The sequence below is a fragment of the Perna viridis genome, chromosome 4 (assembly GCF_037379345.1).
Source record: "Perna viridis isolate PV_CMFRI_1.1 ecotype Kerala chromosome 4, ASM3737934v1, whole genome shotgun sequence".
NCBI classification, from domain to species: domain Eukaryota; kingdom Metazoa; phylum Mollusca; class Bivalvia; order Mytilida; family Mytilidae; genus Perna; species Perna viridis.
Window position 1 is genome coordinate 49,266,804 of NC_142448.1, and position 22,222 is coordinate 49,289,025.

General features: G+C 31.5%; 2 protein-coding genes across 4 annotated transcripts in view; both read right to left on the minus strand.

Moving 5' to 3' along the window:
- LOC148620380 (uncharacterized) overlaps nt 1–3,848 on the minus strand; it is a 31,937-nt gene extending 28,089 nt beyond the window's left edge. The window contains exon 1 of the mRNA XM_088581213.1: nt 3,712–3,848. The gene's annotated coding sequence lies outside the window, so the exon portion shown is untranslated. The remainder of the gene's footprint in view (nt 1–3,711) is intronic.
- Nucleotides 3,849–6,767: 2,919 nt separating this feature from the next.
- The window catches only part of LOC148620381 (intraflagellar transport protein 140 homolog), a 31,044-nt gene continuing 15,589 nt past the window's right edge, over nt 6,768–22,222 (minus strand). For 2 of the 3 annotated variants that reach the window (XM_088581218.1, XM_088581217.1), the window contains 13 exons: nt 20,153–20,367; nt 19,685–19,862; nt 19,271–19,354; nt 18,756–18,862; nt 18,263–18,358; nt 16,090–16,366; nt 15,473–15,601; nt 14,401–14,583; nt 13,716–13,916; nt 13,091–13,303; nt 12,014–12,180; nt 11,477–11,618; nt 6,768–9,869 (listed from right to left, as the gene is read on the minus strand). In XM_088581218.1, coding sequence (XP_088437344.1) covers nt 9,645–9,869; nt 11,477–11,618; nt 12,014–12,180; nt 13,091–13,303; nt 13,716–13,916; nt 14,401–14,583; nt 15,473–15,601; nt 16,090–16,366; nt 18,263–18,358; nt 18,756–18,862; nt 19,271–19,354; nt 19,685–19,862; nt 20,153–20,367 — 2,217 coding nt within the window. In that variant the 3' untranslated portion in view covers nt 6,768–9,644. Of the gene's footprint in view, nt 9,870–11,476; nt 11,619–12,013; nt 12,181–13,090; nt 13,304–13,715; nt 13,917–14,400; nt 14,584–15,472; nt 15,602–16,089; nt 16,367–18,262; nt 18,359–18,755; nt 18,863–19,270; nt 19,355–19,684; nt 19,863–20,152; nt 20,368–21,747; nt 21,769–22,222 lie in introns of all 3 variants that reach the window. The other variant, XM_088581215.1, reaches the window with a different exon arrangement.

The following is a 22,222-nucleotide window of genomic DNA, read 5'->3' on the forward strand; positions in this document are numbered from 1 at the left end:
TCCTGATACTTATGTTGCGTAATACTTAAAATGAATATGCCACAGTAAAGCCAAAACAATGTGATATCTTGTTTCCTGTCACCTTGCTTAAAATAGGATGAGAGAGAACTTAATAATTTTGAATTGAAAAAAAAAAGTTTATAATAAGGACATCGGCTGGTCTTCAACAGTTCTTGCCAAGAAAAGTTCATACAATGTACATTAGCGAAGTCATAGGATGGGGCACTATAGACTGAAAAAATAGAAAGATGGGGAATAAGGAATACTGTAATATATAGTATAAATTGTCACCAAGCATTGTCACATTACTTTCTTAATCATATTGGCCAATGACAACCAATGTTGACATAAACACCTCTTGACATCAATTACCACCTCTTAATTTAATTTACAAAATTAATACGACAAACGTGACGAAGCACGGACTGGTGTCATCACTTGTTTTACACCTGTCTTCATTAATAAGACATTGGAATCGGTAGTCGATATCGAAGATCTCTTTATTTTGTTGATGGTAGAATGATGTAATTAATGCCAGCAGTAAAATCAATGATTATCCAGAGATACCACATAAATGCAGTTTAAAGACTACATCCCGACCAGAATATATTAAATAGGTCATTACTTGTATAATGGAATTTTCTGAAAGTATATTGTCTGTTGTTTGTGGTTGCAGTTTTAATTTGGTCCGGATTTTCTTTGCGTGCAAATGGTTCAATTGTCTGAACTGGCGAATTATTTAGATTTAATGTTTTTTTTTTTTTCGGGACAACGTTATTGATAAGTATAAAACTCATGATGTTATGAATTAAACAATATGATTTAGAAGCTTTTAAATATTGTATTCTGTATATAAATGAAGGTCACCGACGCGAGAGTTCAAAGGTCAAAAGACATCAGACATGCAACCATTATTTTTGATAAAGAAAAGTTGTATACATTTGATTAAAATACCTGGGAATTTTTTCAAAGGGCTATTTCATTGTTGAACCAAAATAATACCAGAAACTTCAATTTTACACTGTACTTATGCATGCATCAGCATTGCGACATTGGTGAATTTTTAGCTTGCTAAAATTCTTTGTTGCCTACGACATGTACTTTACCATATGTAATGACTCATAATACAATTTTATTACAAAAGAATTAGTACAGTTAAAATATAACTAATTTAAAATGACTTGCTGATTATTGATGCAAATACACATACAATTGTTTTATTCATCCGCGTGGTTACAAAGGCATTTTTACAATTAACATTGATCAAAATTCTGTTCACACCTTATGAGCAACCTGTTGCTAGACAGATTTCTATAGAGGGTACACATATGTAATTTCATATTAAAATATTTGGCAAATAAAGTTTTGAATCACTCCGACTCACAATAAACGTAAAACGTTTTCAAGATCAATTAATGCAATTTTATTTTTTGCTATTGTCCATGTAAGAAGATACTGTAATTTGAGCATGTTTTGTGTGAAATAACCATGTGCAAATCTCCCAAAGGTTTTTCAGAGAAATTTTAACAGTAAGACAAACAACATCATCCCAAATAAATACATATAGGAGGCCTATAACAACCTGTGAAGACGAGTTGTCTTACAAGTCACTCTTTAAAGGAAGAAGGTACGATAAGGTCAATATTTGGCCACCTATTTTACAAAAAAAATAATTTTGAAGCAAATGACAAAATGCGACATGCATTGATAAATTGATGTTAACATTTGTTTTAAATGGTTTTGAAATTTCACTATTTCATCAACTATCAGTTTTATGGAAGGTGAAAACCTGCCAAAAAAAAAATATAAAATTGGGAAAAATGTATTTTTCAATGCTAATTTTATTATTTTCAAAGGTCTCCGCCGACGTGAACCAGTGATATCTTAATTGATTTAGGCTCCTATTAAATTCGCATTTTAAAAGTCATAAACAATAATTTTGAGTCAAGTTGGTGGAGACACTCAAAAATTGAAAAAAATGTTCTAAAGAGTGTCCAATTTTGACATCTTTGATGGAAAATTCACAGAATTTCCACATTTCGACATCATATTTTCAATTATTGAGGCATGATATGCTTATAAATATGGTTGAAAATGTTATTTAAGCATTCATGTAGCATTCAAAACAGCAAAAAAAAAAAAAAAAACATCATGTTACATGTCCAATTTCAAGTCATGCAAGGGGCCAAAATATGAGCCTGATCGAACTGTATAGGCCTAATTTCACTTTCATGTATGCAGGGGCAAATGTGTGATTAGTAAACGAAAAGTATATTCCAATGAAGCTTAATACAAATTATTCTTTTGTATGGAAATGGAATCCAGTTGCAAACTACTTACTCCCCGTTGTCCTGTTAATAGATTTGTTTTATCAAGATAACGATATATTTTTTATCGAGATCTCGAGATAACGGTACTGTTTTATCGAGATAACGAGATAATAAATCGAAATAATAAATCGAGATAACCATATGATAAATCGAAGCCTCGATATAATAAACCGAGATAACGATGTAATAAATCGAGATCTCGAGATAACGGTACTGTTTAACCGTGATCTCGAATTAAAAAAAAATTTCCATGGTTTTTTGTGTCCCCTCTCGGCTTCCGTAAAATAACGTATAAGTGACAAAGAGCAATAAAAGAAATTTGCTTAGTTAGCATGTGATAAAAAATGCGTAGTTGACGCAAGGCAAAGCGCCGAGAAAATGTGTTGATGTTGCCTGGTATAAAAAAGATCAAAATATCTTTTAAAAATATCGGAATTCGTGTATGCAAAAAGATGAAAATTACAGGTTAAGAAGCACACAAAACTATGTACATGTACAAGAATTCTGAAGTTAAATACAAATATGTTACAGTAGTTTAAAATGTGAAATATAAACTACCGGCGCTACACAAAAAAAGAATGAGTGTGAATCCCAAAGGTAAAAATATAGGACATTTATGGAACATTGAGCCATACCCCATCACGTGATGGTGAACAAAAGGGGATGGCAAAATGGTTAAAATTGGCATTACTCGAGAACTTTTTGGACTCTGCCAAAAATTGAACTTAACCAGTAATGTATGGTACTAAACAATTGTGCAAAGTTTCCTACATTTATCCGTTCTTAGGTTATCATCTGGAGATCGTTGGGGGCAGACATACAGATAGACGGAGCACGCATTATTTTTTCGGAGGGTATCACATGATACATCGCCATTTCGTGTGACGGGGTAGATTTGCAAGCATGTGACAAACAATACCGGAATCACCAAAAAAAGGACAGAAGAAAAAAAATCGTACACCATAAAACTAAAAAGCACAAAAAGGAGAACTAATCGGGTGAAATAAGGTGCTCCGGAAGGGTAAGAAGTTCCTGTATCTTGCAAAACACACACACGTACAATTTTGTTCTTTTGTTTATTGAAAGAGGAAATTAAAAACACGATTGCTGTCTTATCGTAATCAAGTTCTGCGATAAAAACTAAAACAGTCAAATTAACGTACGATTGAAAAGTTGAAAAGTTGACAATCCTGCTATAATGGACAGAACTCAGGTCAGCCACTGTTACGGTTTACTACTAAAAACTATTTTAAATTCCAACATATAAAATTTATGGCTTTCCAATGAGCGTGGAAGAGTCCTTTTTCTAAATATCAACAGTAGCAACTTCATTTCACCTGAAAAGAAAAGAAATCACTACTTAAAAACAACACTAACTTACCTCTTTGTTACGTATCACAGTCTTGAATCTTTGAATTATTATGTCCCTCACTACATTATTTTATTTTCTTTAGAATTAAGCCTGAAGATATTTAGGTATTTCCTCTGTGAATCAATTTCCCCCTGGGCACATAAAACTAAGATGATGGACTTATTGATTCGAAGAAAAAATCAATTTGTATGAAGTCAGTTTGTTATTTACCGCCACTGTAGTCAACATGTCCATCGTGCAACGTTTTAAGCATTTTTTTTCGGATGCAGAAAAAAGGCTGATTTTACTTAGATTAATCGTTGGGGTTTAACGTCCGAGCAGCAATATTTCAGCTATGTTCAGGTTGATTGATTGATTGTTGGGGTTTAACGTCCGAGCTGCAATATTTCAGCTATATTCTGACGATGAACATGAAATGGATGATAAAATGAACATGAAATGATGATGAAATGAAAAATGGGATGGGACACAAGGATAATTGGGGTCGATAAATTTTTGATTGCCACTTGAAATAGGGAGAGGTGGGTAGGGTCGGGCAATTTAGCCTCCTGTGGCGGAGCCCTATGGTTCCTACTCCGGGAGAATACCACAGCAGGGTTCTTTAACGTGCGAGGAACGTGGCATCTTTCCCAACACGGTGCACCACTATGGTTTGCGGTCAGGTTTTCCGTATTATAGCCTGACAACCCCAGCATGTAATACGCCAGAGGTACCCCATTCCACCACCTGGGGCACACAACTCAGTTGTTCTGTGGGCAGAGCAACCTAGCCCCCGGCTATTTAGTCGCCTTTTACGACAAGCTTAGCGCTGCTGCAGGCCTATTCTTTTGACACCCGGACCTGCACGAGTTTCTTACTTAGAAGGAAAGAATAAAATTCTGGTTATTTCTTAAATTGGTTTCTTTACAGACTTACATGATTGCTTCCATGCAGAGTTTTGGACGTCTTTCAAAAAGCATTACCATAATATTATAGGCGAAGACATCTTATATCTATAGTTAAACTCTTTTTTTATCATATACATGCATTTGATACAGTTTGAATATCATATTTTGGTTATAAGCCCAACTATTAGACAGTACAATATATTTTGAAAATGTAGTCAGTTTTATTTTTTAAAATGTAATCATTTTAAAATTTCTAAAAAGGGGGATCCCTGAGCTAATATTACAAAAGAAAAACAACAAACAAACAAACAAAAAACAAACAAAAAAAACTTTGTCATTTTAAAGGTATATAACTTCACGAATTTTCGTGAAATATGATCTAGAAATATCCGGTTTTAATGTATTTTGCTATGAAATAATAGCAACTTATCTTGCTGTTTTTAAAAGCTCGCTTACATAAAACATTGGTACAAAGAAACGCAAATTCAACAACAAAATAAAACAAAACAAAAATTAATACCATATTATTCATTGTAAAATATTTAGTTGAGCTCATTTTTAAGAAAAGTACTTCTGCTTTCGCTAGAAAGACTATAATAGTTAACTATCGACCGCTTCGCACTTTCAACGTAGTGACTAAATCAGTTTCATCCGTAGCATAGTTTGTTATTCACGAGAGAAGACAGATGTTACACAATCAATGTACAAATAATGCTCGATGCTTGACGTAAAGACACTCGTTGTATATTATATTCGATTTTTTATATAATATCAGAAAAGGTTTACACCTTTCGCTAATTTGATGCGTATAAAATAAAACCAGACTGCGGTCTTAAAAAGAGGATTGTTGGTATCAAAATGGGAGGAAAGAGATTTTGGAGAGGCGAACGTTAAAGAAAGAGGAGTGCAGGGGATAATGAGAAAGTGAGTTTAGGGGGAAGTGGAATAATTATCGAAGATTTTTTTTATTTAGAAAAAAGGCCGTCGGAACTTGTAGGGGATGTTGCCGAATGGAGTACAGAAAGATCGAATGGTTGTTTCCAGACTAGTATTTCCTCATTTTTGCCTACATTTTGCATGAAATTAACACAAATTTCAACATGAGGTTCCAACCCCATAGATCATCCTAAGTCTGTCAAGCCATTGAGATAAAAGAAGGATCAGTGGGAAAACTATTACATAAGACTGCAATTTTATCCACGATAGCGTATTTTGCTTCCTGCTTCATAGTTCTGATGTCTCCTCAAATTATCTTTATGGCTTATCAAGCACCAATTTATAAACGGGGCTGTTGACCCTGTGCCGCTGGTCATGTTACCCATTACAATTTTTGCGACCAATTTCTTCAGAAATCGTCCTTTATCTTGCAGAGTCAGCATTAAACAACTATTCAAGGACTAGTAAAGAAGTCAGTAGTAATACGATGTAATAGAACCTGCCTTGCAAATAGCAGTGTATGATTAAACAAGTACAATTGCAAATCTTGATAAAGGAAAATTTTTGTCAAAGGGAAATAACTCAGCATGGTTTTATGATGAATCTGGGCAGATAATATAAATTGATCCATTTCAGTTTTATTTATCATTTGTACATTTGTCACACATTTGTTTTGTTTAAAAACCTGAATTACTCACCTGGTTTGTAGGTAAATACAAACAAACCATAACCAAGATCCCTTAAGTATACCAATTAGCAAAAGAACTGGTAAAAATTAAAAATTGTAAAAAAAACTTATATTTCACGTTTGTGGTGTAGCAGACTTGTTTGACTCTAATAATGCAGGCTATCTTGATTATCAACCATTATAAAACAAGTGACACACACCTTCTTCACGTATTTATGACTAAAAATAGTTAATAATCTACCAGATTAATTGCTAAATGGATTGATAGTATATTTATCAATTGTCTGGCTTTTAAGGGAGTGTGAACCCCAAAAGAACCATTTTTTCAGTCTTTTTTTTTCTAAAGCTGAAAAGCTTCTAGTGGTATCTTTTTCAGTTGATTATCATGAATAACCAACTATTACTTCAGGAGAGAATGCCTGGAGATTAAACTTGTTCTTGGAACAAGTTCCTTACACATGTTTAATCTTGGCAATTTTTCAGCACTCTCCATATTTCAGTTACATGTATTTCTCCTTTACAATAATTTACCAGTCAAAATAACAAAGACCAGAAAGAATTGAGTACTTTTTATTTCATAGAGAAATATAAATCTGCGGACGGAACAAGCAATTTACGAGATTTCACCATTTTAACACAGATCACAACCATGAACAGAAATCGTGCATAGAAAACTATAAATAGAACTGATGCAAGAGACAATCACAGATAAGTAATTATATAAATAGCACAACAAAGGCAACTAACAAAATGCCAAAAATAGAAATGTCAATAGTATTCTGTTGTGTGGAGATTCATTAGGTGTATGTTGATGGACAAAGAAAGATCATTTTTTTAATTATGAATGGAAATAATTTAAAATTTTCTACAAATGGCTAATTAGATCTTGTGGCATTTTAGTGAATATTTTTAAAAGCAAGTCAAATAAAGATGTTATTATAATTACAAACTTTTTTCAGGACAATGATGAAAATATGCTGATTCATGAAACTTTGTGAACATAAACACAAATATTTTTATAAATAAATCACTATTTTTACAAATTTAATGTTCATATTTTTGAGGACATATATATGTATAAGGTCTGAAAAAAGGACAATCAACTTCCAGGAATTCAAAAATTACTGCATAAACATATCCAATAGCTTGAAAAATAAAATGATAATTATTTTATCCCAAATTAATTTGACCACCTTAATTGGACAAAGCCTTTAAAAGTGTTATTGTGTGTATTTCAAATAAGTATATGAATTTTACATCTCTTAAAAAGTATATTTTCCATCACTCATACACAAAATATGAACCTAAGGGTCCTCTTTTCTTCATGGCTTAGTGAAATGTACTCAGAAAAAGAAAGAAAAAATAATTATATTAATTTGTAAAATTCTACAAATTGAGTTCAATTTCTGCACTCACTCATAAATAAAAGAGCACTTGACCAAAGCACTGAAAACAGTATATTTGCATGGAGTTACTGTTGAATCACTTTCTAATATTTACAAAATTTGAAAATAATACTATGAAGTACAGTGCAAATAAATGCCTTTCATATACATCTTTACAATTAAAACATATACTTTGTAAAACAAGCATGGTTATTTTTAGTACCATTCTGTGTAAGAATCAGGCAATGGGTGGCACATCATTATTCTCAATTTGTTTTTTTTTTTGCTTTAAATATATTCAGTACATCTAGAAAACAACTGAATATCATTTTTAATTTATCCTGAAGCATGTGTGAGATAGATAATTTTTTGACAGCTTATATAGGGAAAAAGTGTGGAAAATTTTCCAGTCACTTTTTCAACTAAATTTGACCTATCATTATCTTAAAATGGCAAATTTAACAAACACATTGATGGTTATTTCTAGAGGTTTTGAGGAATGATTACTTGGATAATGCAATACAATCTCTCAGCTTTTTCTTCATGTGCCACACTTTATACACACTATGCCCGATTCTTAGACAGAAAAGTACTTAATTCTTCATGATCAAAATAAAGAAAAGAATATATTAACCAACTAATATTTCCTTAACAGTGCCAATAATGCCTCAGTTGTATATGGAGGTTGGATCACACTTTTCAAAAATAGTACGGGTGGGGATATTTCAAAGCATATACAGTAATACATTGTTATAAAAATCTCATTTTTAATCAATCCTATAGGTGGTGAGGTCATAACAGAAATGTGCCATCCAACCCTGTCATACACTTTGTTCCAGGAAAAGCTTTTCACAAAAAGCTAAATTCATTAAATTCAAAACATGCATGTACATATAACACTTATTTTTCACCCACTTTTATCTTGTATTGGATACAAAATTAAATTTAATAACTTTTCTAAGGCTGAGAAATGTTTTATGGTAAAAAAGTTCGCATTTTTGACAAAATTATCCATGAAATAATTAGTGAAACAACATTGTCAAAGAAGTGCCTTTAATGAACATGCTTCAATCTCTGCCCAATTTTTACAGAGACTGGTATTCAAAAGTATACCAGTCAAAAATATATATTATATCAACACAAGAGAGATAAAAAAAACCTATACATCATGATGGAAGGATTTAATGTAAGGCAAAAAAATTGGACCCTAATAAGATATTGATGATAATTTGCAGGAATGTTCATAATGATGAGAAAAGAACAAATTATTTGAATGAATGACAAATAAATAAATAAATAAATATTACTTCGAAATTAAAACTGAACAAAATACAGATTTTTTTTTTTAAATCTCAGTAATTCAGAGAAATTACTGCAAGAAAAAGCAAAAATAATTACACAAGTCTAGCACATAATCAATGTGTGATATGCAGAAATAAACAAATAAATAATTTCAATCTATCTCACATATCATCAAATCATATCATCTTTTGTAAGTACAAAACAAGTTTTATCACATTTTAGGAATAGGATATGTAAATACATGTATATTTATGTACTTGCAGTATCAAGTAAAATTTCAGTAAATAAATACAATTTGAAGGATTTCTTGATAAAAATACTTAGTGCCTTGGTTCTACAATAAAACCAGGTCTAACATGTACAATCAACCTTCATTTCATCACCTTCCTTTGCACACATTAACAAATGTAAATACAAGTAACTCAAAGATACCATTTCAATAACAATATTGGTAATTACATGTAAAACCAATACCTGACACATTGTACATGAAATACATTTAGCAATTTTCTTCTAAGATTGAGATATTTAAAAAAAAATATTGTTACAGAACTACTTCAAATACAACCTTGCAATTTTATGACTTGTTGGACGGACTTTTCCCATTATCATATACATTGTCCATAAAAGATTATTCCCCCTTTGAGAAAAACACAGAGTTTCTTCCCCTTCAATTCCTTTCAGTACTGCAGATACAGAGAAGATTTGAAAACACATTCCTACGATAAAAACATGAAGTGACAATCATACCATATTGTCATTGTAATTGATTTGATCCACAACTTCCTCTTCTACGATTTCTCCATCTTCTTCCTCTCCACCATACCCGTTCATTGTTCTGTCGGTAATTGTTTTTGGTAGGGGCATGTCTAATGCCCGATACACAGATTCTATTGTTCTTACATTTATATAGTATGCCATGTTTACATTAGGAATTCTCATTCTCATTTCCTCCATAGAAGCTTGAGCCTGCAAATAAATTAATAGACATCTTATAATACCAGACTTGTTTACACCTTTCTTATGAAAATAATATTAATGTGTACACAAAAAATAATTAAATAAAATAAAAACTTGTAAGTTTAATTTTTTTTCTAGCTGAATTAAGGACAGAAACCACCAATACTGAGGATAAATATCAATAAAATGAATATAAATGTACTTATATCTGGGCAAGGGTCTAGGACATAACCTCCCCTGGATAAAAGCTCTCCAAGGACTAAAGCCCCCCCCCCCAAACCATCTTATAATAAGCTTAATGTAAAAATATATATTTATTTTTGTTTATTTGCTTTTTTTTTGCGTATTTTAAAAAAAAAATTTTCTTTTGTTATGACTTCCTTTTGCGTTTTGTTTGTGTTCATCTTTTTTTTGTGTGTATTTTTTGTGCAAATATTTCACTGTACCTATGATGTTTTGGGGCTAACTGCAGCCTGCCCTGTAGTATGAGGATTTCCTCATCATTCACTGAAGACCAATGGGTGGTCTTGGGTTGACATTTTCATGCCGGAGGGGTTTCTGTCTTTTTGACATATATACCTATTCTCATTATATTTACATCATGTTGTTTTTCTTCTTAACATTATTTCTTCACAACTACATAAGGACATAGTTTTCTTTCAATGTTTCTAAACTTGAAATGAATACTGGTACAATAGTTACAGAGTCATATATAAAGAAGACAGAATGGAACCAAAAAAAAGTCTGCAATCGGAAAATTTGCAACATCGTAAGGAATTTGACAACAATTGTATGGGTGTATGATGGCCTTGAAAATCATGAACCTTACACCAAAATTGTACGAGTAGGCAACTCTGTAATATGCATTCATTAAATATTAAACCATATTGTAAGGCCATGCATAAGTTGTATTTTTTTCCCAAAATATATTTTTGTTATAAACCAATAAGGGGAGTAATTCTATTTTACATTATTGATCATTACTTTTACATTCTTTGTCTAAAACAAAACCTATGTCAGAAATCAAAATCAATAGAACACAAGCTCTGCAGCATGCAGAACCATTCCTAACCAAAGTGATTAGGCATAAAATCCTAGCTCATCTCTACAAGTCAGTAGCTTTTTAAGTAAAGTACCTCTTTCTGATTTTAAAGGAAAAAGTAACCTCCATCAACATATACAATTGTACCTTCAACAGCTATCATATTGTCCAAAATTTTATGCCTCATATCGAAGAATATCATTCGAGTACAAGCATAACAATTTTTTTTCTTTACTGAAGCTTATCATATGCATCTTAACAATATTGACTGATTTATAGAACAATCACAAACCATGCCTTTCTCAGTAAGTGAATATTTTACGGTGAAATGGCTACTAAGAATGAACCATATATAGAGGGGAGTTTTCAGGAGTTTCTACCCTAAATATAAAATCTTTCCAAATTTAAAGCCAGGTATTTCAGAGTTATCTCCTGAAAAGTGTATCCATGGATGAAAAAAAATCAAGACCCAAAAAAGTCAAAATACTTATTCATGGAGCAAATTGCTGAATTTGGTGCCTGTGAAATTACCCACTAGGATAAATTTTCCTATACAGTATTTTATAAAACTTACAGCCTTCCATCTTTCCCGCCTAGCGTAATGTTCAATCATCAGACCGTAAACATCTCCAACCCTGACAGCTGTATCTAAATGTGATTCCTCTAATAACACTTGACACTGCTTGATAGCTTCTTCTGGGTTCTCCTGGTATGTTCTAAAATTCACCATATAATATAAATATTTTGCAAATAATAGCTGTCAAAAAGCTTATTTACTGGACAATTTTTGCTATTTTTGCACCAGGATTCGTAACACGAAAATTAAACTGTCATGAATATTTTCTCCAAAGAATTTAACAGTACAATTTGATGAACACAAATTTAAAACTGCATGAAAGCAGAGTTTATAGCAGAAACCACCAAACACAAAAAAAAAGATGGCATGAAAATTTCCCAGTTTACAGTATAAATGATCTGTTAAGTTTTGATACCCAGTGGCTCTAAGATTTTATTGTGCAATTTACAATTCAATTTTTGTATGCAGTAGGTAAATGGTTATAATTCATTCTGTATATTAGTTTCAACATGCTTTACTGCATCGATACATTACCTTCTAGCAGTGACAAACTTTTTGATAAGTGCCATTTTAGTTTTGAGCTGAGACAATTTTTCTTCCTGCATAATTTCATCAGCCATCTTGGCTTTACTGAGACATTTGTAAGCTTCTCCCAGAGCTCCAAGAGCTTTGTCATAATTCTGATACTCATCTATCTCAACCTGAAGAACAACAAACATATAGAATACAATATATTAAGTAGCACTCCAGATAAGAATCATGCAAAATGTGATTCATGGTTTGAAAGCCTACATATTTTTATTTTTGATATTTTGTTTAAAATGTTATATTAAACAAAAATTAACAAGTAGCTTATCTAGGAGATAAAAATTATATAGAATGTACTGTAGAATTTAAAATTAAGGGAGATAAATGACACTCACATACAATAAAAACTGTTGGATTTTCAATGTGTATTATCCCCAAAGAGCAGGCAGATTGGAATCAAGAATAATACATCTCATAATACAGACCTAAAAGGCAACTTAATAACAAAAATAAAAATATGTAGCCTTTTTGGGGGGTGTATCATATATTACAAAATTTGCATGAGTCTTACAAAAAATGCTTCTTAATTCCTTCCAGCGTCATATCTCTGATAATTTACCCTCTCAGCACAGTAGAGGATCACTAAGGTAGCATGTACCATTGTCAACTTAACATTAACAACATAAAACAAATTAGCAATAAACAGATAATCATTGTTCATCTCAATGATTTTATATTACTTTTTTCTCTTTCACGATTCCTCTGTATTGTAAGGGTGACTACATGTAACTCACATCTCAATTTAATTTTATAACAATATCTGCCAAATCTGTCTTTTTTTAAGAATACTGACTTAAGCTTTGAACACTACCTCCGAAAACTTCTTTCAGTATGTAACAGCAGTATATTTTCCATTTATATATTCATTCATTTATATACTATGTAACAATGTAAAATGCAAAACCATTGTTGTTTTAATGATTCTGAATGCAAGTTTTCAACACAAGTATGCTAATAATAAATTGTGAAATATTTTATTAAAAATTTCATATAAATTACATGTACTATTCTTGGCAGTCTTACCATAGCACAGGCATCATAGAAGCCAGCCAGTGAGTCCAGGGCCCGACCCTTGGTATAGAAGCCTATAATATTCTTCATGATTTCTGGGTCTTTTCTCCAGTCTAGTGACTGAAGGTAGTTAGCAGCCATCACATAAATCTCCTTCTGTCGGGAAACTCCAGCAAAGAAGACAATCTTTTCTGTGTCACCTGACTTCAACAAGGCTTTCATTGCCTACAAAAAGATGGAATATTTTTCAGGATAAAAATACTAGTTTATTGTTCATTCTATTATCTTGAGCATAATCTCACGAATTTGTTAGATAAAATAGCTGCCTTAAAATTCAATTAAATTTGTATTTTATAAAATTACATGTGGTATATTTTTAAACTGTCACATGTGTATTTAACACTCTTGTTATACTAAGAATAAACAATTATGACAATTGTTAAGACAAGTATAGTGTGAGTTTTAAGCCCTGCCTGGCTCTGCAATTTAGTTTATTTTTTTATTTGCATTAGACTTGGGTGGTTGTCTCATGGACATTTCTTCTACAGTATCACGGCACTTTCTGATAGTGAATTTTATTCATACATTTTATTCAAAATTCTAATCATTTACTTTCTGACAATTATATTCACCCTACCTTTATCTTGTTTCCTGCCTGTGTAAATTTCTTTGTAGCAAGATGATAGCCACCCTGGTGCATACAGACTTCAGCAATAGCTTCTAGAATCTTGATTCTTTCCATTGTATCTACTTCATCTTTTTCTGGTGTTAGTTTCTCTGCCAGGTCTTCATTTATTTCTACATGCTGGTCCATACAGATCTTCAGAGCTTCCCAGTACTACAAAGTAGAGAGATAAAATATTTTTGATACAAAAGAATTTATGTAAATTTAAACACAAGAAACCACTGCTTAATGTACTTTACAAATACTTTCTTTCACATAAACTTACAAAATATTAGCAATTTGAATTAATATTTTTATACTGAAACTGATTTATTATTTTTTTCTATACTACATTGTATTCCATTTTTTTAAGGATATTGCAACACTTTTTTTCCATTTTAAAATTATCTTATGGTACACTACAAGCCAAAAATATGCATTTTCCACATAAACATTTCATGATTCTCAATATTAACAACCACAAAAATCATTTCAACTACTTGTAATTTTAGTAGCAGACATGATTTTACTGACACCAGAAATCAGCAATAGAAACTGTTCAAGATGCTATAAATAGGAGAGTCAAGGGTCAAATCATGAATGAATAGAAACAGACTTCCATTTCAAAACGAAAAAAATCATGTCTGTTATGATTAACCTTTTTGCCAATAGCCAGTAGATCAACAGCCTTGTCATATTGACCATTCTCCAGGAAAAAATCACCACATCTCTGTAACAATTCAGGATCAGCTCTCTCGTCTAACTCTCCTGAGATCAACTGTAAGGCACCAAACTGTTTAGCTCTGAATGATAAATCTAGAGCTTTGGAGAAGTTTCCAGCCTGTAAAACAGTGAAAAGAAAAATGAAGATAAGATCAGTCAAAAACAGATATAATCTGTTTGGTTAAACTATGAAAATAAAAAAACAAACAAACAATAAACAAAAGGCCATTTGACAAAATTACTTTTTTTCCAGAAATGATTACAGAAAAATAAATACATCAGTTTTTTTAAATTGCCATTTTTATTTGGCTAGATACACTGTAGATGAAAAAAAATGTGCATGTAAATGAAAAGTTTTGAACTTTTTTTGTTTTTCTTTCTAAACTAAACATGACTTTCATTACTGATATTTTAATAGAAATAATATTCAATTTCTAAACTTGAACAGCAGTCTATAAAAAATTCAGATGGTGTGATTCATGCATGTCAAAAACCCACCAAATTCATATTTCATTCTAATTCAGAAACAGTTACAGTTCAGTCTTAATGTTTGTCCTTCAGTTGCTGCACTTTTGAGATAAAAATCATACAGAATGTTTATGCAATAGACACTTTGCAAGAGTTATCAAAATTCTGTGTGATTTTGTTGATTTTAGTGGGGAAAATACAGATCTATGTACAGAAAGTACAATAATTACGTAAAAATATATCATTATGAAGACCAAAAAAGCATTGTTTGCTCCATGGGTTTTTCTGCACCATGAATCACCTCATATGGATTGTTACTTCAATAGTATTTGTTCTAAAATAGATCTGTTTATACAACTTGTTGACAATCTGTATTTTTCACACTACTTTATGGAAATGATCCGTAAAATCCTGAACTTTCCGAAATTTTAACAAAGGTACTATGGAGATATTCAAAATCCGTAGCAAAATACGGAAAATATGTATAAGTAAACATATCTACTAATTTAGTAGTACTAAAACAGTAAATCTATACATACCTTATGATACAACATGACAGCTTTGTCTTGTGAACCATGTTTCTGTTCATAGTACCGAGCAGCTTCCATCATGTCCTCTGGACGTCCTAACAAAGCCAAGTTCATCAGCTGATCTTCATAACCATGCTCCTGTAAAACAAAACATCATTTTTAAATAATAGTTCACTAGACTTGTCAACAAATCATACCATTCATCCACCAGAAAACGTAAAGAAAATAACAACTTTCTACAGTAACTGAAATTTGAACTATTAAAAAACAGACCATCTAAAGGAAACAATATATCCCTTATTCTGACCAGTATTTAGAAATGAAGATTAATTTTTCTTTGCATTACCTTCTTCTATTCTATATTTGATATTCTTTAATTTTATCAAATACCTATTTAAGTCATTTTTGTTTTGTTTTGTTTTTTTGTTTTTGGCAGAAAGGAAGTACTGCTGACACCACTTCAATTGGTATTTTATTTTGAGCTAGTAATCCAGTACATCACGAAAGCAATACAGTTACAGTATTTTTCATTCAAAATCAATTGCACAAACTAAGAATAATGATTTTCACACTTTCAAACACTTTCAATGAAGAATTAAAAGTTTGATCATGAACATAAAACTTACTTTACACAATCTGATAGCATTTCCAAATGCCTGAGCTCTCTGGAAGAAATGGATGGCTTCCTTGATCTGGTCCTGGTTCTCATACTGTCTACCTAAATGGTAACAGGCGGCTCTGTCCCCTGTCTCATTACATATCTCAGCTGCCTTCTCCATATTGCCACAGTAACAGTAGACTCTGACTAGAGAAAGATAATCCTGGGCATTTTCATAGTACTGGAGTGCTGTTTCCATTTCTCCTGTGCTTTCCATGTACTGAGCCCACCACTTATGCAAAGCCCTGAAAAGTAAAACAATACATTGAAAACAGATGATGTAAAAAAAAAACAGACATATTTACAAACACAATTAAAGCTGCTATAAAACTTAGACAAATATGTTTTATTAAAAAAAAAACAATTCACTAGTGATGTCCTTATAACTTGATAGTATGTAACTTAAATTGTATATTATATATAAAGCATTTCAAGAAGAGAACATTTTATTGATGAGACATTATGACAATGAGCCTAAATGTTAGTGGGATTACTCTATTAAGTAATTGCCTACAGGAAGGCATCTCACCAAAATAAGAAATTCAGACTGCAGCCAGGGATGACATTTTAAAAAGTCTTAGGAATGACTTGGTCAGGGACATTAAATACAACTACCTCTCGCATTACGTGAATGCACTACAACCATACCATTGGTCATTCATGACAATGGTTACATCCCATTCATATATCAGATTAATATACATTAATATACATCTTCCTATAAAAGACCATGTTTCTTTAAAAAAAAAAGAAGGAAAATGCCAGCTTTATTTCAGCTGTCTGCACCCCATTTTAAAATTTGAAATCATGCAATATTAAAAATCTGGAGAGTAGTCAAGCAAGTAAATTAATAAATTCCAATGCCAAACTTAACCTATATTACACTGGATGCCCCAAAATTCAAGATTATGTAAGGTTACATGCATGGATTCACAATGAAGACCAATTTCTACTAATGTACACGTGTAAAGAAATTTGTCAACAGCTAAATATCAAATAACTAAACAAAAGGTAACAGCTGTATATTATATAATAACTACCAATTACAATCTCATTTACATCATTCACTGCAGTGAAATCATCTACTTATTTGCAATCAATATTCCATTTACATTATAAATTTATTTAAATATCAAATAAAAAAATTATGAGGCACAAAATAATTATTTTAGAAAAAACTCCTTGACTATTCAATTTTTAGCTAGTGTATTTGGTAACAGTACTATCCTCAGACAATAAAAATCTATGAAACTGATTCAGCTTATAAGATCTCAATTTGTGCTAAGGATGTTCTTAACCAATATATTGTGGTGATTATCAGATTTTCTTAGTTTAATAATTGTTTATACATTTTTCAAAAAAATACATTCATCTCAGTTTTTGCTGTAACTTTTACAGTTCTTTGCTGTTATGAAGTAAGGGCAATTAACATATATGAGGCATCAAGGAAAAGCACATTTTCACCAGGGGATTCACTCATAAAAATTGTATTGAAGTTTTGTATTAAACTATATATTCTGACGAGAGACCTGAACACCCACCCATATACAGAGAATAAAAATGCCTTCCCCACCCCGGCCCAGTTCCTCATATGTTTTACTGGAATATCCCTAAATGTTATTCAAGATCACTGTTTTCTCAGGTCCATGCACTGCCCACCATGAATTGGCATAAACAAAAATACTTGTATAAACATTAAGTTAACCTACATGGTAAACTTGATCCCAAATTAAAATAACATTTAATACTTTGCTATTTCCCTACCTACCCAGAAAAAAAGGGAAGTACACTGAGAAAAATTATTTTCATCTTTCTGCAAAAATGTTTTTTTTAATCTATGAAAAGATATAAACATTGACACTGATTGTTTTAAATCTGTATTTGGAATTTTGAATTGTAAAATAAAATTATTCTCCAAAATACCTAGCTACATACACGAATATTGATAATTTATAGTCCTTGAGTACTAAATGATAATTCATGTTCCCCTGGGAATGCCAGTATATTTTACATTCAGCCAAAACAAGTTCCATGTACTTACTAAAGTAATGCAGCCTTCACTCATAATTATATTTCAGTAGGTTAATTTTCTTAAATGTTTATCCTATAAACTTTAAAGAATCTGACGTAGTAATCATTACCTGTCTTTGTGTTTACTGATGTATTGTTCTAAAGCTTCAGGTTCATCAAACAACATCCTGGGTACTTCAAATCTGTGGGTGTCAGATTTCTCAAAACTGAAAGTAGAAAACAAACTTCTAGTTCAAAGCTGTGGGTCTCAGATTATTCAAAACTGAAAGTAGAAAACAAACTTCTAGTTCAAATCTGTGGGTGTCAAGATTTCTCAAAACTGAAAGCAGAAAACTAACTTCTAGTTCAAATCTGTGGGAGTCAGATTTCTCAAAACTGAAATTTACAATAAGGTATTATAAGATGTACTTTTATAACAGGTTCCTGGCAAATCAAAACTCCATTTTCAATACAGATTCTAACATTACAAATAACATAAGAGATACAGTATGTACAAGAGCACAAATTTTGTAACCGACAGACAGACAGGACAGAAATAATTTGCCCCTCTTTGAGCCTGAAGATTTGTAAATATACATACTGAAGATTTGTAAATATACATACTTGGGGATAGCTTCAGCATACTCAGAATTAGCCTCCAGATGTTTCGCATAGTTGTAGTACGTTGTTCTTAAATGTATTCTATCATAGGTCTCTGCAGTTTCTAAAGCCTGTGAAAAAAAAGGAGAAAAAAAACTCAAAATAAAAACTATAAATAAAACACCGTTACTTATGATAAGTAACATCATTAACTTTTTGATCTAATTATAATAACATATATGTGTCATAATAAGTATTGTACATTATAAAATAAATCTGATCATGATACTTTAGAGTTACGTTTTTTCTCTATGATTTTGAAATTTTCTCATGATAACTACAAGTTATATGTTTTTAATGTTGCATTCATAATCAAATATCATTATTTGCAATTGAAAATACACCAAACAAAAGAACAAATTCCTGATGTAAACTGTAGATGATAAATATCACAAAGCAGTTAATACATGTAATACCACTGACAAAAATACTAATGAATATCAAAATTCATTTATCAACAAAAAAAAATTTAGACTTACCTTTTTCCACTGTCCAGTGGATTGATAGAACTCATTCAACAAATCATATCTCTTACAATTCTTTAATAATCTCTCCGCATCCTCCTGAAACCAAAATAAACACGAAACACCGCATTTTCAATATTTCACTGGAGACAATGGAGGAATAATAAAGAAGTTTACAATTTTTGTTTTAAAGTTTTAAAGTCACATTAACTAACAAATAAATTGTCTTTCTTTCAAATACAAATGGCATCACAATGTTTCAAACTACCATATACATATTTTAAACCTTTTTAACCAAAAAATTTTGGTACTTTGAATTGTGTTTGAGAAATCCCGGGTGTTCGAGCCATCCAAGTTCGAGCGAGTGAAGTTCGACTGTATATCAACAGGGCTTTTATCAATTGTAGTTGATCAGATAAAACTACCAACCTTTAACCCCAGTTGCATGGCTAACACAGCCACTTTAGCATCTAATTCTGTTTCTTTCATTGCTTCCCTCAGAGCTTTGGCACCTCTGGCATTGCCCATGTTACCAAGGCAAACACTGGCAACATCAAGTCGCCTACTTTTCACACACATCTTGGCCATGTTCTCCCAAACTGATTCACTGTAAATAAGAGAATTATTTGAAGAAAATAATTTTACTGATTTATTAAATGATATACAGTTCTAGTATTTTTTAACATCTTGAGTAGTTGTATCAACTCATGCTGTGTAATTTCTAGGTCTCCAATATGCAAGGTTTTCTAATCAACTTTACAGCAATAAATTTTGAGATATTTTTTCTTTAAACATTTCACACTGGACATAATCATGTACAAAGCAACTGGCCCTTATTTAAGAATTTGAGAAATAGAGTGTCTAATGACATTTTCATTAAAACTTCTAATTTCATACCTTTTAATCAATTTGATAGATTTAAATGCTTCATCCATATTGCCTATAGTCAGGTAGAAGCTAAAATTGAGCATGGCATCTTTAGTATTTTTGTCACTTTTCTCGAGTCCGACAAAGTCTCTCATGGTCTTCCTGGCAACAAGTCTTGGTGATACACCTTCAGCCTTGACAACATTCTCAGGAAGTGATTCATCATCTGACTTCAGAGTCTCAGACTGAAATTTCATAACAAAATAGATACATAGCTGTAGCATTTATATCTTAAACAATAAATATATCATAAAAATAAAACCGCTATACTAGTCCAACTATTTTCCTATGTTCATGAAAAATCAACTAAAAACAAAAAATAAAAGAGAGGTTCCTTCCATAAAGATGAACAATTACCAAAATCCCTCAAAGCATAAAATTTATAGGTCAATGTACATGGTGTGAACAGATAGTGTATCCTATTATGTACTAAAAGGTAGGGGTTTTGTTCCACTTTTTCAAAAGAGCCCCCTCCTGATAGATTTAGGAAGAAAATAAACCAATTTGGAACCGAAGAAAAGCTCGAGCAAACTGTGATTTTAAGGAAGTAGACCTAGGATAAGGGATATAACTCTTAAAATCAATGATATGTTTATATCATATTCAATTTCACCAAAGCCTTTCAAGCTTTCATTTGAAACAGAATGAAATAAATCCAAGTTACTTTGATTGCTTATATGAGGTTGTTGTGAAATGCTGAATACAAACATGCCAATGACTTGTAAGAGTTGTGTCCCTTGCTTAGATCTACCTCCTTAAGGAATATTGTGTGATTTTTTGATAATTTTGCTAGGAGAAACAGCCTGTATTCAGAGGTATATCAAAGGTAAGGAAATCACTGACGACAGGTGTATAGAAATAATGCTAATTAAAATGTGACTTTAATGGAAAAGATTTTATATAAACATAGCAACTACCCATGTATCCTTATATAAACAAGGAAAGTTAACATTACTTTATGGCTGACATTTTATAGTATTACAGCAATGCCTAATACCAAATATACCTACACTTCAACAACAAAGTGCTAATTCTTTTCATAATTAATACAAGTGAGATGCAAGGTAACTTACTACCACCAATATTTCAACAAACAATATGAAAAATATTCTTAATAAAGAGTGACCATATATCACCACTGGTTGTTTAGCTACACTTCCACCTGAAGCATACCTGCCAACTTTTGAAAATCCCTATAGGGGTTTTTCAGGCGAGGCGTGTGAAAGGACAATTTTGCGGCATATTTTGCAAGCTGTATGGGTTTTACTGTTGTAAAAGTTGCACAGCATGTACATGCAATGTAATGAATTGATGTTTCCAAGCCCCTATTTGTGGTGGATTTCTCCTAACCTACTTGAAATGTTGAAGTTTAAATTCTAAGTGAAATGAACACTTAAAGTGCATTAACTTATTTCTTGCACAAATAAGGTGAAACCACTAAAAAACCCAAAATCTGGAAAACTGAACACTACACATAAAGTGTCAGATACAACGCTACTCAGTGGATTTTATAACTTAACCTTCAAAAATCAACAAAAAACACAGAACTATAACCGAAGTCTTACTTCTCCTTCTTTATCTGCTGACTGCTCATAAAAAATATCAAAACTAAGATCATGAAGATCAAATATGTAATAAGGTCATTATATGTCGAATGATAATGAAGGAAAAATTATATTTATTACATACAGGTATCAACTATTATCCAAGGCAATACCATTGGATCTCACATCACAGAAAAAATTATTACATAGAGGTATCAATTATTATCCGAGACAATATCATTAGATCTCACACCAGAGATCAAATTTATTACATAGAGGTATCAACTATTATGGCAGAATTTAGAACTTATATGTGTTATAATACATTTTATACTTACGTAGTATTTTATTTACATATTTATCATATATTATATATTTACAATAAAATTACAAATAAATACAATAAGTTAACAATTAAAAGTAACATTATTTATTGATACCTTGATTAAATAAATGTTATTTAGCAAAAAGCTCCAAAGCTGAAGCTTGATTAGAT